This window comes from Crocodylus siamensis, chromosome 6 (genome assembly GCF_052110815.1).
Source record: "Crocodylus siamensis isolate JL-2025a chromosome 6, ASM5211081v1, whole genome shotgun sequence".
Taxonomy (NCBI): Eukaryota; Metazoa; Chordata; order Crocodylia; family Crocodylidae; genus Crocodylus; species Crocodylus siamensis.
In genome coordinates, this window is record NC_143400.1 from 30,239,037 (window position 1) to 30,252,392 (window position 13,356).

A 13,356-nucleotide genomic window follows, 5' to 3' on the forward strand; every position below is an offset into this window, starting at 1 on the left:
GCTCCTTCCTGCAGCAGCTCTGCGGAGCTTGGGAGTGTGATATAAGCTTTGCCTTGCCATGCTGTGGGAGCAAAGCTCTTGTCTGCGGGACTGGAGAGAGCTGAGGCTGGGAAGCTGGGTGGGTTGGCCTGTGTTTGCTTTTTGCCCTATGGGCCTTTCTGCCAGAGTTGGACTTTTCATCTGGAAGTGACAGACATGCTGCGCCCTTCATACCTCTTCCTCTCTTACAGCCTACTGCAATCTCTAAGATCAGCTGAGAGTGTTCTCTTACCAGTACCTTTAGTCCTTCAAGGTTGCTTTAGCAAAAGCCCATGGGAGGTCATTCCCAGCAGTTGCTCCTCAGCGCTGGAAGTCCCTCCTGCTTGAGGCCCGCTGGAGCTGGACCCTGGGCACCTTTTGGAAGCACTGTAGGACCTTCTTTGGGCAGGCCTTTGGCAAACAAATCTAGATGAGATATCGTTGGGGGCTGCGGGGGGGTCCCTGTTTTCTGTTTTATATTTTAGTTCCCCTTGAAGTTGTTCTTTTCTCTGGTTGCTTTTCTGTTTTGTAAGCTATTGGGTCTCTTACTGTAAACTGCCTTGAGCCTTTGCTGGGAAGGGCAGTGTAGACATCGAATGAATAAATCAATAAAGGAATAAATAAATAAATGGTTCTCCTAGAGCTCAGCCCAGCCTCTCAGCTTCTGGTCCTGTCTCCTGCCCATCTGCCGAGCCCTGGGCCAAGGATTTGGCTGCGTCCGAGTAGATTTTGCCCAGCCATTCTCTTTGCAGGTATTGTACGGGATCCCGGGTTTCGACTTGTGGCTTTGGCTGTCCAAGCCTTGGAATCCCACCGTCTCCTGGCACCTGGGCTTGGTGAAATCTGGAGGTGTGGGAGGGTTGGCCTGTGGGGCCTGGGGAGATATGGCCTTATTGTGTTGGGGGCTAAGTTAGGATGAAAAGGTCTTGGTGAACATCTGGCTGGGGTGGGGCAGATGGAAATCCAGGGAGGTCAGTCACAGCTGGATGGGCTACGCAGGGCAGTGACAACTCTGTGGACTCTAATCAGCGAGTGCAGCCAGGAGCCTCTGTCAGTCCTGTTATGCCCGATGAGCCAAATGAGCTAATTTGCCTTCACGCTTGGCTGCATGGGGCCTAGGCAGACCAAGAGCCACTGACCAGCTGGGTCTCCTTGGTCCCAGGAGTATGTTGCAAACAACTGCTCCAGACAGAGCTGCACCAGGAAGTCTCTGAAGGAGCTGCTGCTGCCCGTGGTCTTCGGCAAGCGGTGAGCACGATCCGGTTCCAAAGAGTGAGGTCGTGCAGAGGGATGGGGTGCTATTGGGATTGCCATGGAAGCCCAGTTCCTGAGGACCCCAGGGTTTGTGGGGCTATAGAAATACTCCCCAGACATCTCCTTCTACTCTGGCAGTGAACCCATGCTCAGTGCACAGGGGTAGGGCTGCCCTAGCTCCTGGTCTGAGAGCCCAGTATTCAGCTCTCGCTTTCTGTGGCAGCTCTGGAGTGCTTCTCCTCTCTTGGCAGCCCAGAGGCCACAGCCTCCCTCCCCTTTTACCCCCATCACCTCAATCCCACACCACTGAAATCAGGGGGAGTTTCACTATTGGCCTCTGTGGGACCTAGATCAAGTCTGGCCCCAAAATTCAGGGAGTGGTATGGACTGTTCAGGCAGTTAGCAGCAGGTAGAGGCTTCTGCTGGCATAAGTTCATGCTGGTTGAACCCTATTGTGGTCTGTCCCATATCTGAGATAAAACAAGCTGCTGGAACTCAGTCCTGCACCCACTGGGCAGGTGTTGAGTCAAGACTACCACAACAGGGGCACTAACTTGCCACCACAGCAGAGGGATTGAGAATTGGATAAGCCAGGGACACAAATCTGTCCCTAGACAGGGAGCCTTCTAGCTTTCCATGGGTGGCAAAAATACCCAAGGTTCCAGCTGGTGCTGGCACAAATTTGGGGGAAGAGATTCAGCTTCATGTTTTCTGGGTGAGGCCAGTGTCTAAATGGGAGTCGATCAAAACGCTTTCAGCCCAGCACTTGCGTGGTTGTTGCCTGATGGAAGAAGTTTCATGGGGACCGAAATTGTGCGTGGAATCCAGTCCATTTAGACAGAATTTTTTTTAACAAAATTGGTTTGGAAAACCGTTGCCAACAACCAGGAATTTCCATTTTTGGGGTCTGTGAGATTCACTCCAGAGTCCATTGCATGGTACCTTTTTAGTTGGCTGCTGCTACTTTGTTGTGGTGCAGAAAATGACACAATGGACGAAAGGTTTCGTTCTGATATTTTCAATATGAAGTTGGCTTGGATTTTCCATTGTGCACAACATATCTGAGATTTTGTGGGGATTTTTGCTCCAATTTAAAAACGTTAAACTAATTTTTTTTGCAAACTGGAAATTTCATTCCTTGTTTCCTTTTCCTAGCCAGCTCCACTGTAAGTGTGAGCGAGCAGATGATTTCTCATGTTTTTTTGAATCACTGTGGTCAGACTGGAGATAATGGAGGATAATGAAGTTGCATCTTTTAGACTAACTCTACCTTCCTTCTGTCTGACCTGAGACTAACCCAGCTATCTGCTTCTCTCATAGACAGACCCTGGCATGCCAGGCTAGATGGGCCCTGATCTGATCTGGCAGGTCTGAGTACCATATGTTGGGTCTCACAAAGGGAAGTTTGCACTGTGCTGAATGTGTAGCTGGCTGAATTGAGCCCCCTGCTAGTGTTCACCATCAGATTTGATGTGCGTGCCCCTCTTAAGCAGTCTGCTCTGTTAATAGCTTCCCTTGCTCATTCTGTTGTGTTCCTTCCCCAGCACCAGCCTGATGGATTGTGAGAAGTCAGAGGAGGGGCTCCTGGGCCTCAGAGCTGCTGTGGCACTGAAAGCAGAAGAACGGATCCTGGTGGGCAGGCTTGGCCTACACTCCCTGACTGGTAGGAGCCCCCTGAATCACCTCTGCGTGTGTGCTAAGCCCCACGGCCCTCCTGGGTGGTGGGGTTTGGGGATAGGAAGGGAAAGAAGAAAGGAGCCCTCCCACCTCAGCCTGTTCCCTGCCTTTGTTTGTACCAAGCTCTTGAGCTAAACAACCATTTAGTTCAGTATGAGCTGGAGGTGACAGCTTTGAAAGGTCATACTTGCTGTGACAGAAAGCAGCGGCAGCAAGACAAAGCCTGTTCCATTACTGGTGGGAAATGGGATGGAGCAGAAACAAGGAGAGGGCAACAACCCCGTGTGAGCCGGTGCATGCAGATGCATTGGAGTGGGTGTAGGCCATGCCTGCCCGGGTGCCGATCAGCTGTGCACTGCTCACTTGTTGAGGCGGAGGCTGCCTGCTTCTGTTGTGCGTCCATCTCAGCGTGGTAGGGATGAGAGATGTTTTTCTGGCAAAGGGGTATAAATGCACCAGCTGCTGGCTTAAGCCCTGGCTTGCACAAGGCATGACAGGTGCAGGACAGCAGGGAGAGATGAAGCGATGTCTTGGCATATGTGGGGCTGCAGCCTGTGAAGTGGCAGATCTTAGACCCACATCGAGCAGGTCAGTGCCCAGGGGATTTCAGTACTGGTGCATCCCTTAGGCTCTGTACCTCCAGGTATCTCTCCTGCCCTTGGGCTTGGGTGGGTTCCTTGCCTTCTTGGTTTGTCTGCTTGGGCTCCAACAGCCAGGTGCAAAAGCAGACCTCATGCCTGTGGAAACCAAGCATTGTTGAGTTGTGGAGGCTTCCCTCTGTGTTGTTGCTTCAGGAGAGGTGCAGCTTAACTGAGAAGTCCCCCTTTGGGGAAGGGGCGCAACATCTCAGACTTGGCCCTCTGCCCTCCTGGTTACAGAAAGGCCGCATGATGTGTGCTGAGCTGGGCCACGGCTTGTTCTCTCGTGTGGATGTTAACTTCCCAATTATCCACTATTTGAGTAAACTCCTCTGAAATGCTCCCTCTGCGCTAATGTGCCGGCTGCGTGACTCGTCTCCAAGCTCCTGGCAAAAGGCACATTTCCCATGAGTGCAAACAACAGAACTTTCCCTCGGGGGGGTAGGGGGTGGGGGAGCCTGGCTGTCGAAGGCGCATCCTGCTGCTAAACCAGAACCATGGCAACAAACCCGTCTCAACTGATTTTCTCCAGCTTGGGAGAGAGGCTCTGGGAGAGGCATTCCCAGCCCATGTAAGCCACTTACTGCAGGCACAACCCCCCTGGAGGCTGCGGGCTGCCACGTTAGCTATGGTCCCGTGGTAGATTTCCAGCGTGACGTGCTCTGCTGTAGCCATGTGCCCTCCCTTCTTCCCCGTCCTCTTGGCTGGGGTCTCTTCTGTTTTCTGATGCATCGGCCTTGAGGAGTGTCTGCCTCCAGCCTCATACCTGCGGGGAGATGTGGACCTGTAGAATCTCAGTGCTGCAAGGGGCTGTCTGGGGCCAAAGATGAGGTGCGGAGACAGTATTCAGATATAGTGTCATGCCAGCCTCTGAGGAACAGAGGTCAGGAGGAGCTCTCCCTTATGGGCAGGTTGTTCCAGAAGCGTCCTTTGGAGGGGTTGTAAGCACTGGTCCCAGCTTTGCTGTCCGTCCCTGAGTTGCTTGACTCTTCCTCTTGTTCTTTTGGACTGTTCCTGGCTGCTCTGGCAGGTGGTTTTGGTTGTGGTTTTTGAGGCAGGGAGAAGGGGGGGGCCTTTGAGATGCATCCCCTGCCTATTCTGTGCCCAGGCTCCAAGTCTTTCTGAGGTTAAAGAACTGAAACAGGAGGGGGTAAAAGGCCTGCTTTTTATTTTAAACTCACTTCACAAAGTGCATGTGCACACATGCACCCACCCAGGCATGATATGATGTTGTCCCCCCTCACCGCAGCTGACCTTTAATGAGCCACATTGCATGCATGTCATTGGCAGGAAATGCTGCTGGAGGGCTCTCTCCGACTTGCCACGTGGTGCCTGCTCCTTTGAAGGCTCTCTGAGCCTGGCGCTCCCCCACCGCGCCTCTGGCACCGCTGGCCAGATTAGAGAGTGGGAGCATTGAGGTGACACACTGCCGCCAGCAATTAACCACCGATGAAAGGCCTGGGCTCCAAGCCGGTGAACTTTACGGAGCAGGAAGAGGTCCTTTCAAGTCCCTCTCTGCCAGGCAGGGGTCCCATGGCTCCGGGTTTTAATCTTCCTCTGGTTTGCAGCCTCCATTAGCCTCAGCTGTCCGCAGAAGTTCCCATGCAATCCCATGTCTGTGGCCTGCCCAGTATGGGCCACGCTGAAAGACCTGGCAGGGCTGGGGTGGAGCAGCTTCCAGGCTGGAGCTCTGAGAGTTTGGGAAGCTGGCCAGGGTGCTGAGGTGCACTGTGCTTAAGGTGTTGTGTGATGCTGTGGGAGACCTGGACTCTCGCACCTGCCTGCTGTGCCATAGCCCCCCTTGTGTCCTTGGCCCCATCGCTTCACCTCTTTTGTGCACCACTCCTTCTTGTACAATGCTGAGAACAGTTCTGCCTGCCTCGCAGGGGGCGTTGGTGAGGGGCGATGAAGGGAAGCCTGTGAGGAGCTCCAGTGCTGGGGACGTACAGATAGCTTGGTAGAGGCACTCAGTAGAACGGCCTGGAGTATGACGACTCACAGCTTCATAATCAGTCTCTTCCCCATGTAAGTTCAGACGGGCACATGCACAAAGCAGAGAAAGCATTGACACGTCTTTTCAGATGTGAAAGGTTTTCAGATTCTCTCGGTCTGGAAAGGGCTGGCCTGTTCTCAGCCTCCCTGTGGAAAACCAGTCTCCAGATGTGCCAGGGCACATCCAGTTCTGGCCTCGGGGGTAGCGGTTCAGACAGAAGCTGTCTAGTTTTGGCCAGCCTGAGTACCAGCTTTCATCACTGCCCGTGAACAATACGTGGGGAGGGATGCTGCTGAAGGACCCCCTTGCTGCACTCCCATCCACCTGCCTTTCTCAGGGATTCGGATCCAGGGAAAGGTGGCTTTGCTCTCAGTGGCCATCTTGTTTTGGATGGAGCTGTGCGGTGGGGAGCGCCTTCCAGGCAGGAGGAAGCCCGTTAGCAACCAAGAGTCAATCTGTGTGTGGGCTCTGGGTTTTGTATAGAAGAGCCAGCGCCACCTTGGCTGTAGAGGGGAGAAACAGATGTGCTTTCCAGGGCACCCAGAGGCAGAGAGAAGAGGCTCCCACCTCCCCTGCAGAGTAGGTAGTGGGCAGGATGTTGTCTTGCTCTTTTTCCCCAAAACCTTTGTCTGTGCCTTCCCTTCCCGGCACTGTGGGATGGGGTGGATTCTCTGCCTTACCAGTCCCCGCAGGCTTTGTGTGGAGGTCTGTGCACCACGCTGGTGCAGCTATGCGTTATGGGTTGTCCGACCTCCTGCACTGCATGGACGTAGAGGGTCAGTGTGGCCTCTTCTGGCTTTGCTCTTGCCACTTGCTCTGCTTGGCTGTCAGCCTGTCTCTGTCTCCGTCTCACATGCAGTATCCCCACAGCAGTTAGAGGCTTGGTTGTGTTCAGGACGGGGCCCAGCCCAGCTGGGAGCATGTGACAGCACTATACCAATTAAGTGATGTGACAGGCATGAAGCGGGACACTGGACGTGATCCCACTTGGTGCTGAGTGTCAGTGGTATCCCGCTGGCCAGCATCAACCACTGCAGGGCTCAGGCAGTGATCAACGTTCCCTGCTTCCCTTGCAGCTGGCATGTCCTGCTCTGCTGTCACAGCCGTGGGGATTACGTCTGCCCTCCTGCTACACAAGCATCGCGAGGTATGGGTCGGGAGAGGCTGTGGCTGCATTCTCTAAGGGGTCCCTATTCCCTGGGGCAGGGAGGAGACTGGGCACCATCTGTGGCTGATGGTGTCAGGGCCCCCACCTTAGACCACAGGGTCCTTCCAGTCATGGCTTTACAACCCCTCCACATAGTAGCTTTTCCTTTCTCCTTTGCTGAGCAAGAAAAGGCTCCCTGGCCGCTCCTGGCATTACAGTTCCCCTTGTATGGGCAGGGATGGGCATTGAGACCCCTGCCAGCCCCTTTGAGCAGGGGATTTCCTCCTGGGGTGCTGGTGTCAGGTCTTGTGGGAGGGGAGATATTTTCCTGGGAGATTTTGGTCTCCATTGCTTAGCAAGGAGCCTGTTACAAGGCCCGCTTTCCCCTTCTCTGCTCCCCACCCCAGGGCGTCTTCCTCTCCCGTCTGATGTCAGACTTTGCATGGCTGACGGAGGAGATATTGTTGCGCCAGAGTGATGTGGCCTTCTCGGGGCAGCTCCGGGCCCTGGTGCTGCACAGCTTGACTCTGCTCCGGGGCTGCGTCTCCCTGCACCAGCTCTCCCTAGGTGATGTCTTGGTGGCACCCCAGACCACGGAGCCAGCCATAAGACAGCTGAGCCTGCATGCTGCTGCCCTGCTGCCCATCTTCATGGCTGAGGCCGTGGGGGGTGAGTGGTCCGGCTCGGGGGATCAGGGAGGGTCTCCATTGTACCAGGGGATGTGGTTTGGTTGGGAAGAAGTCTCTTCCAGACTCTGTGCCAGAGGCTGGAGGCAGAATTAAGCAGAGAGGCAGGCAAGGAAAGGCCCCCCAGCCTGTGCTCAGGGAGTCGTGAGGGTCCTGAGTCTCTCTGGGCCTCTGCAGCCTGCGCCATCAATGCCCTACTTGTGGAGATGCTGCCCTTCTTGGGGCCCACCGCCCTGCCGGCTGACATCATCCTGAGTCAACAGGAGCTGCAAGAGAAGACCCTGGTGCTGGTCCAGCTGCTGCCCCGGGACTTCGTCCTGCTCCAGGTAGCACCCTTTGAGCATCCCAGGGTCCCCCCCAACTCCCTGCAGGCTCCTGCTGGATGTGAGGGTGCTGCCCTCCAGTGGCTGTGCCCAGACAGTGCATGCTGCTTGAATTGCAGGTGGGAGGCAGAGGTGCTGGGCTGGGGCAGATGGGTTGCTTCCCATCCCTGTGGTCTCTGATGCTCTTTGGGGAGGTCCAGGTTGCTTTCTGTTTGATGACATGCCCCTCATCTCCTTCAGCCCTGCCAGTCAGCCTTTTGCTACTGCCAGGACGTCCTGGACAAGCTGATCCAGTGCGGGCTGCTGGTGGCTGAGGAGGTAGGTGCCTGCTGGCCCCATCTGGGGCCGGGGGAGAATATGAGGGGGACCTGGCCTGTTAGTAAGCAGGTGCTTAGCTCCCAGCCCTCCCTCCTGTCCCATATCAGCCAGTGTGCCCTTCCGTGGGTGGTGCATACAGCCTTCTTGACCTGTGGGAGCTAGCAGCACTGGGGAGAAGTGACAGACCAGGCCCATTGGTTATCCCAAGCCCCCGCCTGCCCTCAGCTGCTCTGGGTGCTCGGGCTGCCTGTCCCAGCCCACTCCTGTGAGTGAGTCAGTTTGGTCTCTCAGCCCTTCGTGGACTTGGTCCTAGCAAGGGGGGCAAGGGTGCCCCTGGGACCACATAGATGGAGGATCTGGTGCCTCATTACTGTCAGGAACTGGGCTTGGCCTGGAGCTGGGAGGAGAAGGTCTCCTTGGCTTAGTTCAGCTCTCCCTGCCTGGTGGGTTTTGGTGCCTGGCAAGTGGGAAAGGGAGCCCCAGATCTTTCTCTGGGTCCCTTGGGGTGGAGAAGTGATGTATGGAGATGACCCAGAAGCCTCCAGGCCCTGTCCCACAGCAAGACCCCATCCCAGGTCAAGGGCTCCAGGCATCACCTGCCTTCCTTGCTCCCTGAAGGCACCCAGCGAGCGTCCAGCCTGTGACACTTCCCGCCAACGTTTCTCCGGGGAGCTGATGTGGAAGGAGACAGGCGAGTTCAGCGATGACAGCGACTATGATGAGGACAGTGGCAAGCGCTGTTTTAAGGTATTATTGCTTTGCCCTCAGTACTGCCAGCAGATGCCCTCAGCCCCTGCACAGCACATGCAGGGGGGCAAGGATGGGTGCTCTTGGCTTCCCTCCCCCTTCCACCAGGGCTCCTGTTCCCCTTTGGGGCTGGCTAAGTATGGGGGGTGCCCCCCCCAGCCCTGGTGTTCTCCAGGGGCAGCCCTGTCTCTGCCTGCCTGCTGCGTGAGTGCGCTTGGGAGCCACAGCAGAGCTGGGATGATCCCACCTATGCCCTGGGGGAGCTGAGTCCTCAGTGCAGCTCACCTGAGGGCCGTCTGCAGGTCCACCACACCATGTCCTGGTCAGGAGGAAGCCTGTCCCATCATGGGGGCCCTGGTTCTTTTCCAGGGATCCAGGGCCACAGCACAGGCCTCAGTGGTGATGCTGACAGTCTCTGAGGTTTGGTGTGTGGGGAAATAGGAGGAAAGCAGGGTGAGGACAAAAGGTGGGTGGGTGACAACAGGGGCTGCTTGAAACCCTCACAGCTCATGCTGCCTAGGCAGGGTCTCTCAGCTCCCGGGGGCCCTCACTCCAGCAGCCTTGCTACCCCAGCCTTGGGCTCCTCTCAGCTCTGCCAGAGCCCCACAGCCCCCTGCCATCCCAGCCCTGGCCCTGCCCTGAGCTGTGTGATGTTGAGACGAAACAGCCCCAGTGTAGGCATCTACCCTGGAGATCTTCAAAAGGAGACTGGACATGCACCTTGCTGGGGTTATTTGACCCCAGGAGTCTTTTCTGCCCAGGGCGGGGGGTGGGGCTGGACCCAGTGATCTCATAAGTTCCCTTTTAGCCCTAAACTTCTGTGAATTTGTGAGCCTCGCTGGCACACTGTGATGTGTCATTCTTTTCCCTCCAGATAAGCCAGCTAGACAACTGCTTCGACTTCTTCCTCTTCCTCTGTTGCCTTCTGAGCCCTGTGCTAAGGACCTATGAAAGAGCTGCTGCCTTCCTTGCTGAGTCTGAGTCTTGCTGTCCCCAGCCAGGTATGGCCTCTGTCTCTTGCATACAGCACAGCCCCAGCCACCATTGCCATGGCTCCTGGGGAACTCCAGGCACGGAAATAGCTAGGCTGCAGTGGAGCTGGGCTGTGAACTCAGGACTTTGTCCTGTGCTGACACAGCTCCCCATCCAGCTGTCACCCAGGAGCCTTCCCAGGCTTGGGGGAAGGAGGGGGCGTCTATTGGTCTGTGGCCTGGCAGCTTTGGGCTGGGGGTTCCTCACCCACACCATGGCAGCACCAATGCTGGACTGGTCTAGAGCTTAACAAGCCATCCTCCAAGCCAGTGAGGGACTGTCAGGGCTCCCTGGGGTGTGTGGCTCCTTGGGACTGTGCTACAGAGGCCCAGGTGAGCCTACTGCATGGACACTGGGTGTTATGGGTTGCTCCTCTCTGATCGGCTCCCTGCATGCCCTCTGCAGAGCCAGCGTACACGGAAAAGCTGCAAGGGTTCCTGCTGAGGAAGGCAAGGGAAGACGGCTCCTTTGGTGAGTCTGAGGCACTCTTCAGGGGGAAGCAGCTCAGAGCCAGCTTCCTGGGCCATGCTGTCCTTAGCAGGTCTGTGCTTGCCTGTCATCCTCCTGTGCTTAGCCCCATTTCTCCCACCACCCTCCTCCTTTCTTCCCAGCGGGAGAGGGGTTCTCCACCTGCGGAGGCTAATTATGCTTGGAGTGTGGCCTGTGCCAGAAGTCTTAGGGGTGTCTGCCCCCTGCCGGCAGCTAATGGAATGGCACATTGGTGCCTGCCTCCTTGCTCAGTCCGGTGGCAAAGACCCCGGGAGCCAGTGGTGAATGCTAGGAATCAGGCCAGGGAGAGTCTCTGAGCTGCCCTGCTTCTGGCCGGGAGCCTGCTGGGGTGCTGCTGAATCTGGAGGCAGCAGGCTTGGTTAGATGGGCCCCAGCTCTAGAATCACAGATTGGTTTGGGATGTCAGGACCTTCAGGAGGTCACTGCTGGTCCAGGCCCCTGCTTGAAGCAGGATCCACCCCAACTTTTCTGCAGAGGGAGAATCCCTGCCTCTCAGGGCAGCCTGGTCAGATGCAAAACCACCCTCAGAGCGAGACTGTTCTTCCTCTTCTCCAACCTCAATCTCCCCTGCTGCATTTTAAGACCCTGGGTCCTAGCCCTGTCCCCTGGTGTCACAGAGAGTAGTTTGTCTGCATTGTCTCAATAACCAACCACTCATCAGGTACTGCAGATGTCTGTCAAATACCCCCTCAGTCTCCTTCAGACTAAATAATCCCTGTGCTTTCAGCCTGTCCCCATAAGCTGTAGAGTAACTTTATGGGGATGGAGGGAGACGGGCAGGGTGCTAGAATGGGTGGCCCCTAGGGAGCTCCCCACTGCCACTCTTAGAGCAGTCCCTGTTTGAAGGGGTAAGGGCCTGCTTCCACCTTCCCGGCTGCCAGATAAGGCATTGGACATTATAAGTGACCTCTCTCTCCCCACAAGTCATATTCCTCAAATCTCTCCATTTCTGTTGCTCTTGGCTGGATGCTTCCCAGTGTCTTCATCTTTCTTGAAGTGAGGGCTCTGAAACAGGACACCAGACTCCAGGTAAGGCCTCAGCAGTACAAACAGGTGTGGAGAATCCTGTGCCTTGATTTGCAAGTGATGGTCCTGTTAATACAGCCTGCTATGCTGTTGGCTTCTTTTGCAACAAGAGCACACTGGTGGCTTCTGTTCAGCTTGGGGTCCATCTGCTGTAACCTCCAACTCCTTTCTGGAAACGGACTAAGTGTTCTTAATAGAGATGGTGATACCAGAACCAGGACAGATCCCTGGGGAGCTCATTTAATACCTCCTCCCTACTGTACATCAAGCTATTGATAATTACTTTTTGAGCACAGTGATTCAACAAATTTCATGTTCACCTTGCAGTAAGTCTGTGAATCTTTACCTTCTTTTTGAACTGTATTTATTATCAAGTGTAACTTAGCAAATTTAACATTCAAAGATATAGCCAATCCCCTAAAATATACATAAAGATAGATATTTGTATTCTATCAACCATGCTCCCTTAGCCCAAGTCCGTGTCCACAGGAGTTTTGCGTTCTTTTCTTCTCTTGCTTTCAGTCTCTGACAGGTCTTTTATGTTTCGGTATTCAGTTTGATGATAAGCTTTTGTGTTTCTTCATCTCTATATAATAGTTCACCCCCTGTTCTTCCTCAGAACTCTGCATAGTACAAATCTCACTATCATCTCTGTTTTTACATATTGAATTTATGCCAAATTCGTTCTTAATTGTTATCTTGTAGAACTCACACTTGCCTATTCAAAAGAGTTTCTTAAACTTTCTAGGTTGGGGGCAGAAAGATTCTTTTTTTAGCAAATGTAAAAAAAAAATGATGTTTTCCTTCTCTGCTGTAGAACCAGAGAGGACAGCTTTGTCATTTCTAAAACATTCTGTACTTTTTGAAACTGGTCAGTGATTCTTGGGGTGTCCCTTCTCTTCCAGGCTTTTACAGTTATAATTCTTGCAGCCACCTGTAGATAGTGATTATCCCCTTATGACTCCTTTATGTTGCAGAGATCACAAGAAGGTTCAGCTAGAACAATATGTATGATTTGAATAGCTGGCACCCTGTTATTTCCCTCACCGTGTCTCCAAACCTCTTCCAGAACAGTTTGAGTCGGGGATCCCTCCACCATATGTGTTAGAATCGTCCCAGTTGAGCATGCTCCCTCCAACATTAGCCTGTGTTTTTACCATAAATATGTTTAATTTTGAGTGGGGTAAGACATTATCAAAGTAGGATTTGAAGTGAATCTTTTATTATAGTTCAGATGGATATATGAGGACCATTGTTCCAGGTGGTCTCCCATTCTTCAGCACTAATCCCAACCCAATGTTAATAGCCCTTGTTAGCTTATTAAACAAGAAAAGCATGACAGACAGTGGCAGAAGCCTTTAAAAATAAGGTAAGTCACATCCACTGCTATCCCCCCATCCACAGAGTCTGTTACCTTGTCATAGAAGGAAACTGCCCTGCCCTAGGTGAATCCATGTTGGCTTTTCCTGATAAGCACCTGGAGGGGAACAGGGTGAGAGTCATGTTCCTTAATGACATTTTGCCTGGTGTTAAGATCAGCCTACCTGGTGTGTAATTATTAAAGATGGGTATTCTGTTGGCCCTTTTCTAGCTATCTGGGATCTCGCCCAACATCTTCACAGTCTCAAAGACAGCCAGTGGCTCTGAAATTACCTCACCCATTTTCTTGAGCACTCTAGGTCCCATCTCCTCTGGCCCTGCTGACCTGGATTCACCTTCTCCAGGTAATCCCTGTCCTGTTCCTCTACCAATCCAAGCTACTTCTGTCCTTCCCTATCTCTGCTGTCAGCTGCACCTGTCACCTGCTTGTTGACTTTATTCATAAAGACCAAAGTAAAAAAACCAAAACATTTAATAATTCAGTCTTGTCCTTCAAATCCATAACAAAACTGCTTGCTGCTGGGAAGAGGTCACTTTCCTTAGCCTTCAGCTTGTCTCTGATATACCTGTGTTGACTCCCAGAGGCATTTTGTGAAGTAAGGAAGGG

General features: G+C 53.7%; 1 protein-coding gene across 11 annotated transcripts in view; it reads left to right on the forward strand.

The window, feature by feature from the left end:
* The window catches only part of GPAT2 (glycerol-3-phosphate acyltransferase 2, mitochondrial), a 52,786-nt gene that overhangs the window by 24,342 nt on the left and 15,088 nt on the right, over positions 1–13,356 (forward strand). For all 11 annotated transcript variants that reach the window (XM_090051492.1, XM_090051494.1, XM_090051495.1 and 8 more), the window contains 10 exons: positions 660–770; positions 1,181–1,266; positions 2,817–2,935; positions 6,657–6,727; positions 7,135–7,396; positions 7,591–7,739; positions 7,977–8,054; positions 8,673–8,801; positions 9,676–9,802; positions 10,239–10,304. In XM_090051492.1, coding sequence (XP_089907618.1) covers positions 660–770; positions 1,181–1,266; positions 2,817–2,935; positions 6,657–6,727; positions 7,135–7,396; positions 7,591–7,739; positions 7,977–8,054; positions 8,673–8,801; positions 9,676–9,802; positions 10,239–10,304 — 1,198 coding nt within the window. The remainder of the gene's footprint in view (positions 1–659; positions 771–1,180; positions 1,267–2,816; positions 2,936–6,656; positions 6,728–7,134; positions 7,397–7,590; positions 7,740–7,976; positions 8,055–8,672; positions 8,802–9,675; positions 9,803–10,238; positions 10,305–13,356) is intronic.